General features: G+C 40.2%; 1 protein-coding gene across 17 annotated transcripts in view; it reads left to right on the top strand.

Moving 5' to 3' along the window:
• Positions 1 to 21,757, top strand: part of stpg2 (sperm-tail PG-rich repeat containing 2) — a 715,538-nt gene that overhangs the window by 175,435 nt on the left and 518,346 nt on the right. For all 17 annotated transcript variants that reach the window (XR_011353877.1, XR_011353872.1, XR_011353875.1 and 14 more), the window contains exons 6-7: positions 5,256 to 5,371; positions 8,021 to 8,129. Coding sequence is in view for 10 of the 17 variants with exons in the window: in XM_069925670.1 (XP_069781771.1) it covers positions 5,256 to 5,371; positions 8,021 to 8,129 (225 nt within the window). In the remaining 7 variants the exon portion in view is untranslated. The remainder of the gene's footprint in view (positions 1 to 5,255; positions 5,372 to 8,020; positions 8,130 to 21,757) is intronic.

Consider the following 21,757-nt stretch of genomic DNA (forward strand, 5'->3'; position numbering starts at 1 on the left):
AAGGCATGAGTCAGCAAATCTTTCATCTTCAAGAAGAAATTATTTCCCTCTTCAGTCCAATGGATGGTTTTGATGTTTCTGGAGACTAAATTGGAAAGAGGCTTCAGGATATGAGCTACTCCCAGAAGAAACTGACAGTAAAAATTTACCATTCCCAAAAGTTCCTGTAGACTTTTAACTGGAGCAGGTCTTGAGTATTTGGTAATGACCTCAACTCTGGATGGCAGAAGGATCACGCCTTCCTGAGTAATGCTATGCCCCAAGAAATCAAATTTTCTTGTCCAAAAATGCATTTATCCAGATTGATGGTCAGTTCAAACTTTTGAAGATGAATAAAAAGTGTATGAAGATGTTCCAAATGGTCTTCCTTAGTCCCAATGGCCACTAAAATGTTGTCGATGTAAATGAAGACATTGGTCATACCACATACTAAAATATCCATCACCTGTTGAAATGATTGAGTAGCATTCTTTAATCCAAATGGTATTTGTAAAAATTAAAACAATCTAAATGGGGTAATTATTGTTGCTTTTGGAATGTCTTCTGGCTCTACTGGTACTTGGTGATAGCCACTCACCAAGTCTATTTTTGAGAAGATCTTCGCTCCATGCAAATTAGCTGAGAAATTCTGAATATGAGATATTAGATAAAGATCTGGGATGGTGGCGTTGTTAAGTTACCTGTAATCTCCACAAGGTCGCCAACCTCCATTGTGTTTCAGGACCATATGTAATGTAGATGCCCAGGGACTGTCAGACCTACGAATTATGCCTAGTTCATCCATCTTGGCAAACTCTTCCTTAGCTAAACGCATCTTTTTTAGAGGCAAGCGGTGCCCTTTAGCATGGATGGCCCTTAGTATAAATGTGGTGAGTAACACCATGCTTTGCAGTGGAGGCAGAAAATTGTAGAGTAGTAATCTCAGGGAAATCTTCCAACAGCTTGGAGAATTCATCTACTGGTTTACTTAATGTTTGGAGGGCAGAGCAGGGGTATAGGTGTCTGCCAGAGGAATAGACTGAAAAGTAGTTCCATCTACTAGTCGACATCCTTTTAAGTCAGCAAGGAATGAATGAGCCCGAAGAAAATCGCAACAAGCAAAGGTTGGGATACTGTTGCTATAATAAATGACCAAGTATAGGGATGATTCTCGAACTTGACATTCATTTTCCTGGTGCCAAAAGTTGGAATGTTTGAACTGTTAACTGCTCTTAGTTGCAGATCCGGGGTAGGATGGCATGTGTCAAAACCGGTGGGTGGAAATAAACTTACTTCTGAACCTGTGCCCACCAGAAATTTTGCTGGGACAACTGGTCCCATACATACATATAGTAGGCTTGCAGGTTTCTCGCCAACCACTGTAGCCCTTACCAGCAGTTGGCCTGGCCATTCCCCGCAAATGAGCAGGGTGGAAGGAACTTGCAAGCATTTACTCCCCAATGCCTGTGATAATAACACCAAGACAAGGTGGCCTCAGGCTGCTTGCTTGTCTTGGGGAATTGCCTGCTTGTAGGGAATGATGTGGGAAGAGTACTAGAGTATGACATGGGGTCAATATCGGAGGGGTTGGTTGTGCAGACCTATCTTTCCTCGTTGTGCTTTTTAGCTGGGCATAGAATGTCTGCCTCTGCCGCTGCAAGCCCTTGGGTCTTCAAATGAACCCTTGGATAACAAGAGCCTAGCATTTGCATTTGGCATTTGCTCTAAAAAAGCTGCTCAAATAACATATTGGGCCTCTTGCCAGCTGCTCGGAACAGAATTTCATTCAACAGTTCTGAAGGGGTGCGGTCTCCCAACGCATCGAAATGTAGCAGTTTAGCTAGCCTTTACCTACGGGATGCACCATATACACATAATAAAAGTACTTTTAAAGCAACATACTTGCTGGTATGTGATGTATCTCATAGGAATTTGCTGACTCTCTTTGTGACGGCTGGTCCAGGACACTGACAAGATGGTAAATATGAGCGGTGTCCAATTCGACTTTGCGAAGGTGAAATTGTGCTTCAGCCTGTTGGAACCACAGTTCAGGCTCAGCTGTCCAGAAAGGTGGCAGCTTCACAGCAACAGCTGCATAGGCCAAAAATACGTTTTTGGACTCGTCGAGGTCACCAATTGTGGCCACTGGAATTGCAGTGGACACAATGAAATAACCACACGGCATTTTTAGAGTGAATCAAATGGATTTACTTTTCATCACCTGCACAACCTTTTAAAATCCTTAATCACATGCTCAACACGTGCTGATGTCATCATGCACTGATGTCACATGGCTGATTCGATGCCTTCTGAGAGTTGTAGTGCTGCCATAGCGTGCTCTTTCTCTCTCTAAATGTGGAAAAGAATGTAGGTGGCATGGTTAGTAAGTGTGCAGATGACATCAAAATCAATGGTATAGTTGACAGTGAAGGAGCTTCAGTGGGATCTAGAACAACTGGGAATGTTGTAAAAGAATGGAATTTAATTCAGATGGATACATTTTGGGAAGTTAAACCAGAGCAGGACATATACAACAAATGGCAGGGCCTTGGTGAGTATTACTGAACATCAAGACCTTGGAGACATAGTTCCTTGAAAGTGACAACATGGGTAGACGTGATTATGGAGAAGTATGCTATGCTAGCCTTCATTAGCTGAGGCATTGTGCATAGAGGTTTGGATGCCATGTTAAAGCTGTAGAAATCTTTGGTTAAACTGCGCTAGGAGCATTGTGTGCAGTTCTGGTCACCATGTGTTATAGGAAATTTGTGATTACCTAGTGAGAGTGCAGTAAAGAGTCACAGGAATATCATAAGGATTGGAGGGCTTTGGTTATCAGGAGAGATAAACTGGATCTGTTTTCCCTGGAGTGAAGGAAGCTGAGAGGTAACCTTATTAAGGTTTATATAGATAGGATAGAGATATGGTCTTTATTCCAGGGTGGGTAAGTCTAAAACTAGAAGTAATAAGTTTAAGTTGAGTGGAGAAAGATTTAAAGAGAGCCCAAAGGGTAAATTTTTCGTTCAGAAAGGGTGATGGGGAGATGAAATAAGCTGTTAGAGGAAGGAGTAGAGGTAGGTGCAATTAAAACACATTTGGTGCATGGATAATAAAGGCATAAAGACATATTGACTAAAAGATCCAGAATGGGATTAGTGTGGATAGGCATCTTGGTCGCATGGATGAGTTGGCCATTCCTGAAATGATCTATGAATCTACTAAAGTCATGAATATTGAGGCTAACGACAAATTTATTCCTGACTGTTTACTTCAGCTGCCCACTGCTTGTTGATTTTCCTCTGAGCAGCCTCTTCAGATGCTGCAAAGTCTAAGGCATAGAATTTCTCCCTTGCACAAAATTTATTTAGTAGACATTCAGCCCTTCAAACCTCTTCTCTCCTTAATTCAATCATAGCTGATCTGCAGAAAACCCAATGTGCAAAACTCTCACCTGTTTGCCTGTGATTCTCTCCTTGACCCTTCCTCCCTCCTCTCCTCTCCCCCATCTTTTTATTCAGGCACCTGCCTGTTTCTATGATGTTTCTGTTTCACCTGATGAAGGGGCCAGGCCTGAAATGTTGATTACCTTTTATTTCCCATGGATAGTGAGTGACCTGCTGAGTTTCTTCAGCATGTTTGTGTATGGTGCTTGACCCCGATATCTGCAGAAGACCCAATGTTTTTTTTGAAGATTTTCATTATAACTGTAACTCTTGTTTCCAGTATTATTTTGTGATTTTGCCACTCTGTCCTTTGTACAGAGTCTGCACACTATCACAACATTATTACAACAGCGAAAAATGCAACATCTGTCAGAAATTCTATGCAACCTCAATCAGTCTTTATAAAGAGGTTTGACTCAAAATATCATTTTTTTTCTTCCACTGATGCTGCTTGACCTGCTGAGTTCCTCGCCCTTAATCCTCGACCAGAAAGAACCCATCATCCTTGATTGAGCCAGGCCACAACTGAACCAATCAAACTATGGTTCATCTGAACATACATATATCCAACTCAACCCAAACCCAGCAACATTAGACCAATCAGGTTGGCAGGCTCCATTTTCACCTGTAACAGGTTCTCGAGTTCCCTCCTTAAACCTCTTTGAGCCTGGCCTGCTAAAAGTGTGGCTGCCAATAGTCAAGTAATAGGGAATGCACAAGAACCTAAAATTGGAGCATTCTATGTCATTACCTGGAGTTGTTTTATTTCATATATCTTAAAATGCTAGTATATGATCTGCATACATCACCTTGTAGTGTACGGGAAAGGACAGAATGATGTGTGTAAGTTCAAACTGAAGTCACAGTGGAGCTGATTTGAGATTGCACCAAGAACAATCACTTATTTCTACTTTGCATTCGTGGAATAGAAAAATGTCCAATGGTACTTTACAGGAGCTTTATCAATTAAAAATTAATTAGGGGAGAAAACATCAATGGAACAAATTTTAAAGGCTGCTTGAGAAGAAAAAGAGGTGGCGAGATGAAGTTGGAGAAAGTTCCAGAGCATAGGGCCGAGGCAAAGCTACCAATGATGGAGTTGAGTAAATTTAAATGCACTCAAATGGCAAGAAATGGACAATAATAGATCAGAATAAAATTTTTAAAAAAGCAATAAATGTGGAAAATACTCAGTAGGTTGGACAGCCTCTGCAGAGAGAATAAACAGGTATATTTTCAATCAGGAAAACATTAGATATAAAAATGAGTTTTAAGATGCAGAGAAACTGGGAAAATCTAAGCACAGCCAATACAAGTATTGTAAAACATCAGTGTAGGGTCTGTTGATGCCATCCTGTAGTGTATGGCCTTGAGACCATTAACACCCCCAAAGGAAGGAGGTGTCCAATTCCCTGCTTAGATTCTTGTGGAGCCACCAGAAATTCCAAGTTAATTTCGAGGATGTATATTTGCAAACTAATTCTGGAGAAAACCCATATACTAGTGGATATTAAATTTTTTAATGATGCAGTATAGGAGAAGCTGATTCCGACTGTTAAAATACATGCCACCCAGTTACACTCATTTAACCTACCAACACCATACATTTATGGTGCTATTAACATGACTTTGCAACCAATATGGTGCTTTGGACCTGATTTGTGCACACAAAGCTCACACAAAGATGTGTAATTCTGATCAGATGTTTGAATGTGAAGATGTTGGCTATGGGATAAGAATTTGAATGAACCTCTTAAGAAATTTAATCTTGGGTTTTATGAAGTTCAGTACAAGAAAATAAACCAATCATTGTTTCTTGATTCCTTTTGTCAGATTGAACCATACCCTACTCGCCAGTATAAAGGTGTGCATTTTGGAAACAGAACATCTAAGCGTATGAATTTTAAAATTCCCCTTGGACCTGGACCAGGCACCTACGATATCCAGAAGTCAGTATAATTTTAGTATTATTAAATACTTTTTTGTCATATTTAGTGATTTACAATTTGGAGGATATTTATAACAATTATGTATAGACTTTAAATTCCTTTTAACTGGAACAAAATCAATCAAACTACATTTCCATTTTAATAATATTCACCAACTCCTAAATCATTCATGCTTAAAATGAGCTCTTGTATTGGCTAAAAAGAGATATCAATCACAAATTTCTATTAATGCCAATTTCAAATTTGTAAGTTGGTTATCTTAATCCATCCTTCACTTTGAGTCGAAACAGCTGGGCTTACACAGGACACATTTCCTTAGGGTGAATTTCAAGCAAGTACAAAGTTAAATAACTAATGCCTCATCAATAATTAGAAACAATATGTGGTGGATACTCAGCAGGTTAGGCAGCCATTGTGGAGAGAAAAACAGGGTTACTGTTTCAGGGTGATGACTTTTCATAGGAACGAGGAAAAAATCAGACATAAAATGAGTTTTAAGATTCAGAGAAAGTGCAAATGAGCTAAAGAAATGGTCTGTGATAGAGGCTGGACATCAGCCAAGATTGAATGATAAATGGAATAATGGAAACAGAGATAGACCTGGAGGAAGTGTGAATGGTTTTCTGAAATGGGTGAGCTGTATATTGAGTACACAAGGCCATAAAGCTGGGGTGAGAGACTTTCAGCTCATGTTGAGGTTTATTGGGACATTGGAGGAAGCTATGGAGAGAGTGGCCAGAGGGGGAACAAAACAGGGAATTAAAGTAACAGACAACAGGATTCTGGGGTTACCCTGCTAGACTGAATAAAGGAGTTCTAAAAAATTGTTGCTTAATCTGCATTTGCCTTCCTTGCATTGAGGGCACAATGCTGTGAACAGTGAATACAGTGTAGAATATTGAGTGAAATGCAACTTAATCTCTTTTTCACTTGAAAATATGTTTGGAATCTAAGAAGGAAAACACTCCTCATCTTTTAATAAAATTTTGGTGGTTAAAACAATGTTTCATGTGAAATATTTTGATACTTTTTGTGTGTCCTTCGAATCCCTTTTAACTAGTGAGAAGCTTCTTTTAGTAGTTGGAGTAGTTTAAGTTATATTTGTAGATTTGTAATCTATAACACTCATAATAAAGCACCATAAGACCTCTTTCTCATGATATCAACATTTATAGGGACAAAATAGCAAAATGTATCTGTTAGAAATGATGGAGGAACTCTGTTAGGTTACTGCTATCTCATAGGAATGCTATAACTTTTAATCTCTTTGAAATCCATGAATCATTATTGATTCTCAGATGGTAATCATTATGGCCTGGTCTGATATCTGGATCAATGGTCCATGCTGACACTCCAGTGACACAATGGGGGAAAGCTACACAGCCAGAGATAACATCTTTCAGATTTAAACTGGGGTCTTTTCTGCACTATCAGGAGAATATATAAAGATTTCATTGCTTCAATGAGAAGCAGCAATCAAACCTTCAACACCAACGCACCAGATGTAGGTCCTTACCACTAATATTATATCTTGAAGTGAAATTTGAAATGTTTAATAAAATTCAGCAGGGAAAGAAGATAGAAGTCGGGTGTGGTAGATGCTGGACAGATGTGACAGGGAGCTAGGACAAATTTTCCAATGATAGCGCTCCAAGGTGCTACCATGCATTGGGATTTAAGATAGGTCAACAATTTGAACACGATCAGGCCCTTCAAACCATGTGTCTATGCTGAACATCATATCTAAAGCTCTGCTGCTTGCACATGATAGATATCCCCCCCCAATTCCTTTTAAATTTGTCCCATACATCTCCCTTAAACTTTCCCCATCTGATACACATGTCCTCTTTTGCTGTAAATTTTCTAAACTTCTATCAATTAAAGAAATTAAATAATTCAAACCAAACCCTCTGTTCATTTCCAGAGGGGGATAGAACTGCAAACGAGAAAAGTTATGCTAAACGACTGTAGAATTATGGTTACATCAAACTGGTATAAGTAGAATTCTACTTTTATAAGTAGAATGCAAAAGCATGAAGCAAAGTGCAAGAAAAGGATGAAATCAGAATTGACAGCTTAGATTTTCCATGAACAATTGAAAGGGCAAATGTTCCCCCCCTCCGATAAAAAAAGAAAACCAGCAGAACAGGGATTGTTAGATTTCTGGATATCAAGGAGCTAGGAATATGCAAGAAAATTATGTTGAGTTAGAGGATCAGCTATGATCTTGATGAATGACCCGAGCTGGCTCAAAAGACCAAATGACCTTCTCCTGCTCCTGCTTCTCTTGTTTAAAATAAGGAAATGCTTCATAGGGAGATGAAGAGATGTTTTAATAGAGCAAACCAAAGCTAAAAATGACAACTCTATGTTAGCCATTCATAATTTTAGTAGGAAATTCAGGAAGAACACCATTATTCAAAGGCTCGTTAATCTATCAACTTATTTCTACTGGGTATTGAAAGAATTTAAGACAGGGATGATGAATTCATGAGGGAAAAAGGAATACAACAATGGGTGAGTAATAAAAGGATGTGAGATGGCTCATTTGGAGTATAAATGGACATTTGACCATTTGTTCAATGCATTATATAGCTAGGAATATGAAATGTCTCAACCAATAAGTATTTATCCTGTTCTATTCCTTAGGGATAGTACCCTTAATTATGAAAACCTTAACATGAAGAATCTTGATCTGAATCGAGAATCTTACATGCCCAGGTATATCGATGCGGTTGTACAGGAGGAGGAAAGGAAGGTAAAAAGAAATTATTCAGTAACTGGTCTGCTTTCTTCTTTAATCTTGGCTGCTGGTATGTTATCTAGACTCTACTTGCATTTCTAACTCTGCTGCAGAACAGCTTGAATAAGTAACATGATCCTGCCTCTCATGCAACAACCAAATACAATTTGTTATATTACTGCCAGGTATTTATTTCACAAATGCCATCCATGTCATGAATTCCAATAGCCTCTTTGTCAAAATATAAAAGGCAGTCTTCCCTTGACATGAAATAATAAATTTGGGTATTGTCCAGTTTTCCTATGAAAAATTGGTTGAGATGAGTGATAGGATCAGCAGGTGATTGCCCTTTCTTCTCCAGGTGTTCAGAACTTGGTGCAGCATTAACCAAAAACACCGGGTAATCAGGTAGCACAGCCATTTTTACACCCTGCTGTCAATTTAGAGGTAGCTTTACATACTGGCAGGAGGGCATTGTTTACCACGGGATCTTATTAATGACTCACTTCAGGAACAAGGACAAGAATATACTGAGTAAAGAGTTCACGCTTGCATTGTTTAGTTTCTCAATAATACTGATATTAACATCAAACCTTTTAAAGTTTATAAGGGCTAGATTATTCAAGTGCATGCACAAAAGTGGAATTTTAACTGTGTGCGAGTGTGTGAGAGAGAGAGAGAGAGAGAGAGAGTGTGTGTGTGTGTGTGTGTGTGTGTGTGTTAGAGAGAGATCCTTTCAAAAAGTGAAATTTTATTATTGGTGGCAGTTTAATTGTGATCAAAACTGAACTAAACTGTGTATCGGAAAGAGTTAACTTTTTTCTAATCACTTCTGTTACCTTCACACAGTGAGTGGTTTGCAGTTAGTTGCAGGAGCTCCTCTGGTCTTAATTTTGTGGCTCACGCTCCATCTGTGCTAACTGCAATTACTCAATGTCAGTGGAGAGAGAAGGGTTTACGGGCCTGTAAAACCCACTTTACATCCAATAAGCTCAGCTTCACAATGGGTGAACAAGCTTAACATGGGGCTCAGTTGATCTTAATATCAAGTTTTCTCAGGGGAATACAACAAATTCTAAACATAAAACTTTCTATTTTGAGCAAGTTTCTGAAATTATTCCAGTGATGATATTGTAATTGCTTCTTCTGTTTTTATTAATAAATGATCTGGGACCAGAGTCATCATTTGTCAAGCCATTCATTACTCTTACATCTGAAAGTGAAGTTGAATAAGAGTCTGGAAATTGAGGGAAGAAATGAGAGCTTGAAAGGTGACCAATCACAGAACAACTAACTCTGAGCCTTTGCTGCTGGGAAACTACAAGCTCTACAAACACTAGTCCCCCAGCTGTTAAATGCTGATGTGAATCACCCAAACATACCTGTGACTGTATTCAAGATGTGTGAGGTTTATTTGTATGTAATTGTTTAAATCAGAGTGATGTCATTACATAAGGTATATGTAAGCATCAAAGTAGAGTGTGCCTTGCTCATGTTAGAAGCAATTGTCTGAAGTTTCTGTGTTCTCAGACTGCTTTTAAGAGCAGAATTTACCACTTCTTTGACCTTAGGATACGTTATAATATATCCTCAAATCCCTTTGAGGCTCAACCCTCCCTAACTCTGTCATTTTCTTCATCTCTGTGTCTCCAGTTCAGGCCTCTGATGCATCTTGGGACATAATCTCTCCTTCATGGTTGTGTGTTGTTAGACACTGGCCAGTAAGTGTTGGAAATGTGGAATGACCTTCTGTCATTCTATAATGTTTCACGTGGAAGTATTTTGTAAAAGTTTGCACCACTGCTGCTGGGAATACTTGAAATTTATTGCATTATTGAACCTTTGTGATACAGCAGGAGGTTGTTCTAGCCATCGTGCATCTGTGCCTATTGAAAAAGAGTTACCCAGCTGATGCCCTCTTTCCAGCAGAAGGTCAGCCACCCTGCAGGTCATGTCTCTCCATGCATATCCTGGTATGCTAGGGGTTGCTTCTCTTTCACGTCCTATCGCACATTGTTCTCGACCCTCTCCACTCTGGGTGAAAAGCTGTTTGTTCAATTTTCAACTAATCACTTTAAAGCTAAGTCCCTATGTTAGCAGCATGGTTAGTGTAGTGGTTAGTGCAGTGCTAGTCCAGCGCCAGCAACCCAGGTTCAAATCCGGTACTGCCTGTAAGGAGTTTATATATTATCCTGTGACCTGCATGAGTTTTCTCTGGGTCCTCTGTTTCTTTCCAACTCCCCAAAAACCTACAGGATCAGTAGATTAATTGGATGCAATTGGGTGGCATGGGATTTAATGACTGGAATTGGCTTCTTCCATGTTGCTAATAAATTTTTATTTAAAATGTAATTTATTGCTAAGTGAAACAACTCAGAACATAGCTCTCTGATTGCCCATTATAGGAAGGATGTGAAAGCTTTGAATGCAGAAGAGATTTATTAGGATGTTGCCTAAATTTTAAATTGAGACATATGGCCTTGTAACAGGCCCTTCTGGCTCATGAGCCCGTGCTGCCCAATCACATCCAAATGACCTACAACCCCAGAACATTTTGAAAGATGGGAGGAAACCAGAGCACCTGGAGGAAACCCATGCAGACTCAGGGAGAATGTACAATCTCTTTACAGAAATCACCGGATTTAAACCTAGGCAATATAACAGCATTACACTAACTGTGATGCCATCCATGTCGCCTAAATTAGAGGGTATGAATAGAAGTAGGACAAACCTGGGTTGTTTCTTTTTGAATGTCAGAGGCTGAAGGATAGAAGTTTGTAAAATTATGTGAGGGGGAGATAGAATTTTTTTTCCCAGGGTAAAAATATCAAATCTAAAGGTCATGCATTCAAGGTGAGAAGAGGTAAATTTAAAGGAGACATCTGGGGCAAGTCTTTTTACCCAGAGAGCAGTGGGTGCCTGGAACAGGTTGCCAGGGGTAGTGGTAGAAGCAGTCATGAAGGTTGTGTTTAAGAGACTTCGAGATAGATGCATGACTATATGGTTTGAGGGGTGTGTTTCATGTGCTGTAAAGAGTTTATATCTATTCTGTCAAAGCACCCCTGAATTCTATACCTTAATTAAGTAGCCCTGTAGCTGCTGGTGCTCCAAAGAAGACCATTCTTGCTTATGTAATCTTTCCTCATAGCTATAATTTTCCCAGTCCTAGCCTTGAAGATGGTGGAAAGGCACTGGGGGGTGAGGGGGGGGGGGTGGTGTCAGAAAGTGAGCCACTCACCACAGTATAGCCAGCTCAAACCTGCTCTTATAACCAATGTATTTAATCATAGAACCATTCACCATGGGAACAGACCCTTTGACCCACCAAGTCCCAACTGAATCCCACATTAATCTTGCTCTTTTTATACTTCCCACACTCCCCACAATTTCTCCACTCACCTACACACTGGGGGTGAATTACAATTGCTGATAACTGACCAACCCACTATGTCTTTGGGATATGGGAAGAAACTGGAGTATCTGGAAGAAACCCACATGATTGCAAGGAGAACTGTGTAGTCATTGCTCGAGATCAGGATTAAATCCCAGTTGCTGGTACTATGAAGCAGCTGTGTTACTGCAGCACAGTGTGGCTGAAGTGCCTTGTCCTGTCGAATTTCTGGCCAAAGTTGGCTCCAGAATGTTGATATGAGGCAACCACATGGAAATTTCAGGAACATCTATCAGGTTCCTCTACTTTCCTGTATCACCCCAACCACTACAAGACCAGGGCCACAAGTAGATCTTCCAGGTGAAGCAGAGCTTTACGTGAACAGGTCTAACTTGGGTCTTCTGGACTCAGTGTACTTGGTATGACCTTCATATTGGTGAGATCAAACTTGGATTGGGTTGACTGCTTTGTCAACCACCAATGCTCTGTTTGTGAGTCTAAACTTACGTTTTCAGCAGCCGATCATTTCAATTCCCTTCATTATTCCTAAACTGACATGTCTGTCCTTGGCTAAATGTATTCCTCCTGGATGGCCTTAGATCCAGTACCATGAATAATGATTTTTCCAATTTCAGATCATCCCCATCTTTATTTGGTTCTACTGTTTCCACTTACTTTTTTCTCTCCAATCTTCCAGTGGTCGTTCTCTCTCTCTACCTGCCTCTCCATCTTTTTTACTTTTTGACCAATACCCTATCTCCTCAGACCTTCCCTTGGGTGGCTCGGTTGGCGTAGTGGTTAGCACAATGCAGTTGCAGGGCCAGCGATCAGGACCAAGGTTTGACTCCCGTGATGTCTGTAAAGAGTTTGTACTTTCTCCCCGTGTCTGTGTGGGTTTTCCCCAGGGTCTCCAGTTGCTTCTCACCATTCAAAACACACCAGGGGTGTAGGTTAATTGAGTGTATTTGGGCAGCATGGCTTGGCTTCGCGAACGAAGATTTATGGAGGGGGTAAAAGTCCACGTCAGCTGCAGGCTCGATTGTGGCTGACAAGTCCGATGCGGGACAGGCAGACACGGTTGCAGCGGTTGCAGGGGAAAATTGGTTGGTTGGGGTTGGGTGTTGGGTTTTTCCTCCTTTGTCTTTTGTCAGTGAGGTGGGCTCTGCGGTCTTCTTCAAAGGAGGTTGCTGCCCGCCGAACTGTGAGGTGCCAAGACGCACGGTTTGAGGCGATATCAGCCCACTGGCGGTGGTCAATGTGGCAGGCACCAAGAGATTTCTTTAGGCAGTCCTTGTACCTCTTCTTTGGTGCACCTCTGTCATGGTGGCCAGTGGAGAGCTCGCCATATAACACGATCTTGGGAAGGCGATGGTCCTCCATTCTGGAGACGTGACGCACCCAGCGCAGCTGGATCTTCAGCAGCGTGGACTCGATGCTGTCGGCTTCTGCCATCTCGAGTACTTCGATGTTAGGGATGAAGTCACTCCAATGAATTTTGAGGATGGAGCGGAGACAACGCTGGTGGAAGCGTTCTAGGAGCCGTAGGTGATGCCGGTAGAGGACCCATGATTCGGAGCCGAACAGTAGTGTGGGTATGACAACAGCTCTGTATACGCTAATCTTTGTGAGGTTTTTCAGTTGGTCGTTTTTCCAGACTCTTTTGTGTAGTCTTCCAAAGGTGCTATTTGCCTTGGCGAGTCTGTTGTCTATCTCGTTGTCGATGTGGGCCAAAATAACCTGTTACTGCGCTGTTTGTCCAAAACAAAATTGATATACAGTGAGTACCCACTTTTGAACGTCCGACTTATGGACACCTCGTACTTATGAACAAATTGTTCCCCCAATTCGTGCATGTGCATAATATTACCTCACGAATTCTCCTTCCGGTATGCAAGACATCGATCATGATCTTTTTTCTTTTTTTCTCTCTAAACTGTTTTAAAAACAGTTTCTTTAAGTTTTTTTTACAATACTAAGACACACATTTGACTAACTGACATTAAATAAGAACCATATGTACCTGTTCCGACTTATCTACAAATTCAACTTAAAGACAGATGCAGGAATGGATCTTGTTCATAACCTGGGGACTCCTTGTACTTGAAATTACCCCTTCCAACTTTAGTCTCAAGAAAGGGTCCTGACTTGAAACATTAACTGACCATTTTTACCGATGGGTGCTGCCTGATCCACCGAGTCCCTTTCGCTTCTCATTGTTTGTTCAAGGTTATAGCACCTGGAGTGCTGGTGTTTCACCATGTCAATCACATTGTTGTTTACTGAAATTTGCTTTGAGCAAGTTACCTGCATGGTCTATGACAGAAAAGAAAGTGCACTTAAGAATACATTATTGGTTGTAAGGTCCTTGTTGGTTCCTGAAAAGATGAAATTGCTTGTTGGTTCCTGAAAAGATGAAATGCAAATTCTCTTTCTAAATTGATTAATTAAATGTTGCTGGTTGCAGCAACAAACTGAATTTTGATTTTGGGCCAGCAACGGAGCATGAGATATGCACAACACCTTTCAAACAGTGAAATGAAAATAACCTGTTGAACTCTCAACATGACTATATTGTAATAAATTCAGCAAGCAGTTTACACAGCAATCGGTGACACTTAATTGATCATTTTAACAAGAGTCAAGTATTGGGCAGGATGCCAGAAATAACTCTCTAGTTTTTATTTCAAATAAAGCCACTTGATCCTGGGTTTAATGCCTCATCCCAAAGATGGAACTACAGGCAGTCCAGTATCCCTTCAGAACTGCACTGGCCAAACAGCCAAGACATTTGTGCTTAAGTCTCTGGAGTGGGTCTTGAATCCACAACTCTGCCACAGCTGCCTTACCTAGACAGAAAAGAATAACTGGGCAACACGGCTGATTGAAGACCATTTGAAAATAATTTAATATCGTAAAATAAAGTGTGGGAGAATTTCACAAGTGAAAACATGATGTCTTCTAATGAGCCATCATCACACTAATGAGACCTTGGTGAGTTATCCTCCTCCACACTCTATAATTTGTTTAATGAGTTGGAATTATACAAAATACTTTAGTTGAATCAGATCTAAATGTCTGTTGTCAGCTTTAGGTGATATTTCAGAAGTATATCAAAGAATTGACATTGGTTGTCATTATTTTGAAGCAGACCAAATAATCTTTAGAGTGAACATTTATCTGATATAATTTTTGCTACCAATATTAACATTATAATTTTTTGGTTATCTTTGGTAAATACTGAAATTGAATATGTGACACACTGGTGTCTTGGAGATCTACTGAGCATTTACATGCATACATTTATGCTCCCAGGATCTCATGCAGAATATTATCCTGTTCAGTCATGTACTCAGATCTGCCCACCTTGCTGATCTTGACACTGCCACTTTCTCCCACCCTACAACTGTCTGAGATATTTGCATCCCTCCACTTCCAACCTCTTTCATGTTCAGGATTTGCACAGTCCTGTCATTGACAACTTGACTTCATAAGCCCTGTCCAAAGCATTGGCCCTATGTGGATTTTGATTTGATCTTTTTACCAATTGTGACAGATTATAGATATGTTTTTGGGAGATAAATTGGGGTACATTTTTTAGTGTAGGTCACATACAAACTCTTTAAAACAGATCTTATTTAAAATACTGGAGCTCTGCTCTTGCTAGACAGGCCGGCTCCAAGAGCCTTTTCAAAAGCCTAGGAGAGTGCCCAAGAAACTTCACTAATGGATTATTGTTTACAAAAAAGCAACAGATGAAAGAACTCGTCGGAGCCGCAGGCTGTCTGGAGCAGAACTTATGGTTCTAAGAGGGTCATGTGGTTTTGCAAGCAGAGAGAGGAAAACAGCATTTTCTCAGAGAGAGAGAGAGAGAGAGAGAGAGATCAGTCCTGCAGTTCTACAGTCAGCAGCAGCAGCTGGAACTGGAACAGGACAAGCTGGCAGGCTTGTGGAAAAGCCCCATTTGGAAGACGGGTTGTGAGTGCTTAGTTCAGCCTGGTCAAAGCCCTTGTGGTTCATACAAGAGGAGAGGCTACCTAATGCTTCACTTGAAATAAGAGAAAAGAAAAGGAACTCTGTGGTGATCTGGAAAGCCCTGATGTGGCAAGTTTCTTCAGCAAGACACTGAAGTGGCTGGTTACAAGGAATCAGTTATGGGTATCCAGCAAACAACAAATTTCTCTCTGAGCACCAACAAGAATCTTCATGAGCGGCATCCATTTACCTTTCAAGCACCAAAGCCGGGTGAACTTCATAAATGTTAAATTCTGTGCACAGAAAAAGAATTGCCTGCATCCAGTGAACTTGGAGAAATGAGAAGTGAGATTGGACTGTGAATCAAAGAACTTTTCTGAACTTACATACACATTACATACACGTGCAAGGGGGTTAAGTTAGGTTAGTTAAGTTAATAGTAATAAGTTAGAGTTTGATCCTGTTTTCATGTTTAAGATAAGCAACTTTTGTTTAAGTAACCATTTGTCAGTGAATATCTATTGCTGCTGAGTTTTGGGGTCCTCTAGGCTAATAACACAATAAATAAATTCAGAAAATCAGACAAACACAGATACAAGCCATTTAGCCCACCATGTTTATGCTGACCATCATTATACTTATCCTCATTAACTATTGTGTGCGATTCTGGTTGCCCCATTACAGGAAGAATGTGGAAGTTTTGGAATAGGTGCAAAAGAGATTTGGGATGTTACTTGAATTAGACTGTATGAGCTAAGGAGAGAGTATGGACAAACTGGACAATCGGAAGCTGAGGGGAGACCTGATAAAAGTTAAAAAAATTATGAGAGGCATTTATAGGGTAGAGAATGAGAATATTTCTTGCAGTTTAAAAATTTGATATACTAAGGGGCAAGCATTTAAGGTGAGGGGGGAGGGGTGTTGTCTAATGGAGATGTGTGGGACAAATATTTTATATAGAGAGTGGTGGTGCCTGGAACATGCTGCCAGGGGTAGTGGTGGGATAGCATTTAAGAGGCTTTTAAATAGACATAGAGTGGAGAAATTCCACATGTGCACCATCCGTTCCATCCTTGGCATCTGTTGGTAAGACTGTGTCTCCAACCTGGAGGTCTTTGGTCATGCGAAGTCCACCAGCATTGAGTCCTTGATCATCAGAGCCCAGATGTGGTGGTGGGATACGTCATCAGAATGGACGACCACCAGATGCTCTAAAGACCATAAGGATACCTCAAGGCCATCCATGCAAGCTCTATAAAGACCTGTGAAGGAAACCCTATGTTACTGTGGCATCCAGCCAAGAGAACGAGAAATTGTGGCTGCTGACAGGTCCCGTTAGCGAGCCCTGTGCAATGAAGCCTACACTAGTTTTGAAGGTAGGCGTGGCCAAAATCTGATGGAAGGCTTAGAACAGTGTCACAGAGCAGCAGCCACAGTTATTACAACAACAGACTTCCAGTGCCTCCATTGTGCTAGACTTTGCGTTTCCAGACTGGGACTGCGAAATCACCTTCGTGTTCACAGATAAACTGCACAACAACGTGTCTTCTTCAAACTGATGGATGACCAATAAATAGACATATGAATGGAGGGATAGGGATCATGTGCAAACATTTTAATTTAATTTGGTTACCATGTTCAGTTTAGCCATTTTTCCTTTGCTGTACTCTTCAATGTTCTATGTATTCAGCAGCATTTATTTGCTGAGGTTGTAGATTTTTTTATGATTTAAATTTTTAAAATAATTTTCATAAGAAAATTAATAATTATAACATTTCAATAAAAAATATACATATGTGTGTATATATATTAATCCCCCCACTTTATTAAATACCTTTTCATACACCATCAGAGTTCACAGTTTAGATTAAACTCAAGATTCAAGAAGAGATCACACATCAGGATTGTTCTGGTATTGGAACATATAAGTTGGATCCCCACCTTTCCCTTGATCTCTGCAGGCCAGGTTTAGCACTTTCTAACTGAAGAGCAAAATATATTCTGGTAATTGTCTCACTTGTTTAAATGACATCAAAACACGATCTTTATATACTGCCCTTTTGTAGCCATATGTTTGGAATTATGTTACCCATATTTATAGGTAATAATACATTGTAACATAATGAAGGTCTTAGTGAAATATCCACTTTTTTTCTGATACATTTTATTAATTTCCTGCCATATTTTTTTACCATATGTACAAAGATAGGGTTGTCTTCCTTTTTATTGAATTAATGTCCCATTTATAAAAAGAGTTTCCATTCATAGAATGTATCCCCATATGAACCCAGTTAGATGAATTCCCTTCAAAAAAAGATGCTAAAAGTCTTGCTTGTGCAGCCAGATAATATATTTTAAAATCTTGAAGTCTCCATCTTCCCAAGTTAATTTTTTCAACACAATTCTAGGCGCTTTGTTATTCCATAGGAATCGTCCTACCCGATTGTTTAACAATATGAAAACATTCTTTGGTAAAGCTATAGATAGTAATTAGAACAAGAATTGAAGTCTTGGCATCACTTTTATTTTTACACAACTCACTCTTCCCATTAGTGATATTGGCAGATCTTTCCATTTTGGTTGTAGATATTTTTCTATGCTTCAACCAAAGAACTAATTCTTTGCTTAACTAAAATACACCCACAATCAGAGCAGGCACTGAAAAAAACACCTAATCCTTTAATTATGCTGGTGGCCAGCATTATCTTCCAGATCTTCATTCACTAATGGCCATTTGATCCTTGGGATAAGCAGTTTGTAGCTTGTATTGAAGAATGTGAAAAATTCAGAAAATCACTGGGAGCAAGTATTTCAGAACAGTCCTCAATCTCAGGCAATTTCTGTCATTCTGACGAGTTTAGAATTGCTTTCTTCACTTTGCCTGGACTTGTCAATTTTATGTGAAAAGTCTCATAGTTGCTTAAGCAGCATTTTCAATATTACTATTTGCTCTGGATATTCAGTGGGACCCTGGTTGCTGAGCACAAATCATTATAGTGCTCTTGGTCCTGATATAAGTAAGGACCAGACATATCATTCTATAGGCTTTTATTAACAGAAGAAGCCACCTCTACTGAGCAGTGGGATAAGTTGCACCATCTGTTATACCGGTAGGGTGGAGCCAATCTACAGTCATAACCAATAGCAAGCAGTCAGTATAATACATTACATCACTACATTCACCACCCCTCCCCCCCCAAAATTAACCAATTTTAAGTAATATAAGAAAAAAAACAGGGAAGCAAAAGGGTTAAAAGCACTACAGAAGAAGAGAGAAAATCAGCAGCAGGTTTGAAAAAAAATCTGTGAGAAATGCAGCAATTAAAATTTATCATAAGTAAGTCATTGGGGTGGCCTTGAGACTCTTTGAGACTGACACAAAACAACTGGAGAGGATTCCTGTAAGCTAACAGGAGATGCTGCTTTTTTGGCAGATAAGAAGTGATTGGTAGCAGGTGTTGTTTGGGGTAAGTCTCTGTGTATTACAGACTGAGATTCAGGGACAGAGACATGCTATTCTGGGGAGGGCAAAGGAAGATTAGTGGGAGTGAGCAAAAGGTTAGAAGCTGTAGGCAGAACCCCTGGCGAAGCAAGATCCCTAAGGGAAACAGTGTCTTGTCTCCCATCAGGAAAAGCAATTTGAGCATATTGCTGGTTAGCATGAATCAGTTGTACGCGCTTGACTAATGGAACCACCTTGTTCTGTCTAACAAGCTTTTTCAATAAAACTTCTCCAGGTCGATCCAGTGTTCGACTTTCTGGGAAAAGAAAACAAACGCTGATGAGGCGTTTTATTAGTTGACGTGCAAAGTAGGGTACGAATAGAATTCAAAGCTTCAGGTAACACTTCTTGCCAGTGGCTGGTGGGGAGACCCTTAGATTTGAGTGCCATGGTAACAGCTTTCCAGATTGTACCACTGCTGCATTCAACTTGCCCATTCCCCCGAGGGTTGTAACTGTTAGTGTGACTTGTGGCAATGCTTCTGTCAAGAAGATATTGCCAAAGCTCCAAGCTCATAAAAGTTGAATCTCTGTTGCTATGAATGAAATTCGGATAACCAAAAATACTAAAAATGGAATTGAGACTCTAGTTACAGAACCAGCAGAAACATCAGTACAAGGGACAGCAAAAGGGAAATGAGAGAATTCAACAATAACACGAAGAAAGTAAATGTTCCTATTAAAATCTACACTGAGGTGTTCAAAGGGTCTAGAAACTTTGATCAATGAGGAAGGTGAGGGTTTGTAATAACGTGGTTTGCATTCAGCACAGACAGGGCATGGTCCAGTTAGGGTTCTCACACCTTCTAATGTATTGGGCAAAATGAGAGATTTCACATAGTGATAAAATCTGGTGACCCCCAGGTGGCACAGCTCTTCATGAAGAAATTTTAATCGGTCTAGCTGCAGTCTTGCACAAGATGCGTGAGAGAGAGCATCAGGAGGATCACTGAATTTTCCTGGACGATAGAGTATGTCATAGTCATAGGTAGAAAGTTTGATGCGCCATCACATTATCTTTTCATTTTTAATCTTGCTCTTCAATCTAATGTTGAACATGAAGGCAACAGATTTCTGATCAGTTAACAAGGTGAACTTCCTGCCAACTAAGAAGTGTCTCCAGTAGTGGATAGCTTCTATAATAGCTTATGCTTCCTTTTCAATGAATGAGTGTTTTAATTCTGGACCACGTAATGTGCGAGAAAAGAAGGCTACAGGTTTGCTAGCTTGATTTAGTGTGGCAACTAGAGCAAAATCAGATGCAACCGATTCCACTTGGAAAGATAAATCCTCATCAATTGCAGGCATGGAGGCCTTGGCTATATCCTGTTTAATATTTTCAAAGGCTTGGAGAGCCTCATTACTCAAGGGGAAAAATTGACGGTTTTAAAAAGAGGCCGTGCTTTGTCAGTGGCACCCACTGAGCGTAATAGGAGAAAAACCCTAAACAACGCTTGAGGGCCTTTTGCGTTGTTGGAGGGGGCAGCTCCATGAGTGGTTGCATTCTTTCTGGATCTGCACTGATTTCTCCTTTACTTACTACGTAGCTTAATATTGGCAGACTCTTCATGCGGTACACACATTTGTCATTATTCAGGGATAACGCAAGGGTTTGGCTACTTGGAGGAACCGTTGTAAATTCCGATCGTGATCATTCAAGTCTTTGCCACAGATGGTAACATTGTCCAGATAAGAAAAAGTGGCCTGCAACTTATAGGTATCCACTAACCTATCTATTTCTCTTTGAAAAACGGATACACTGTTAGTGATGCCAAAAGGAATTCTCTTAAATTGCCATCTGCTTCAAAAGCAGTAAACTGCCTTTTTTCCTTATGGATGAATAGTAGAGTATATCTCGTATTGGGCCATTTGAGTAACCATGTCTGAAATGCGAGGCAGTGGGTAAGTGCCTAGTTGAGTGTACCTGTTGATAGTTTGGCTGTAATCCACAATCATTCTAGGTTTTGTGCCATTTCTGACCACTGCTACTTGAGCGCGCCAAGAACTTGTGCTGGGCTCGAAAATGTTTTCCTTTAACAAGCTCTTAACCTCGTCTTTAATAAAGAGTGTCTTTTTTTTGTAGCTATAGGTTTACAATCCGAGGTCAAATTAGTGAAGAGTCAAGGGGATTTAATTTTTAGTGTGGACAAACCACAAAACTTCTTTGGCGAGACGGTGATGGATGGCAAAGGGGCATTAAATGCCAATATGATACTTTTCATTTGACATTGGAAGTCTAGACCCAGAAGCATTGGAGCCCATAGGCCAGGGAGTACAGTATATTAATTATCATGTATTTTTAAATTAATTTTGCAATAACTTCTTGTAGCTTGTTCTAGTCCCGAGCAAGCCATCGTGATCATGTGCTTAGACACAAGATTTAGTGCTCTAGTGGTCGATGGGTGAATGTAACTGTCTCTACTGCCCAAATCAAATAAACAGTTAATAGGTTGCCTATTTATCTCCACTTTCATCGTGGATGGTTGCAGATTGTAGGATTTATCCTGATTTACCTTCATGAAAGCCAGGATTGGATGTCCTTGTGGCAGAGGCATGTAGGGCCTCGCCTCATCACTGATCAATCCACTGGATGATTCAGAAGAAGTCAAAGAAGTTGAAGTCGGGTTAGATGAATCATTAACTTTCCAGCTCAGCATTGTGGCATTATGATGATGACCTTGCTTAGTATCAGTGCTTGAGCACTTCTTCTTCTTACTCCTCTGCTCTCCCCGAGTGCCATATGTCGACTCTCTAGCTTGGCAAGTTCTGGTCCAGTGGG

This window comes from Narcine bancroftii, chromosome 3 (assembly GCF_036971445.1).
Source record: "Narcine bancroftii isolate sNarBan1 chromosome 3, sNarBan1.hap1, whole genome shotgun sequence".
Taxonomy (NCBI): domain Eukaryota; kingdom Metazoa; phylum Chordata; class Chondrichthyes; order Torpediniformes; family Narcinidae; genus Narcine; species Narcine bancroftii.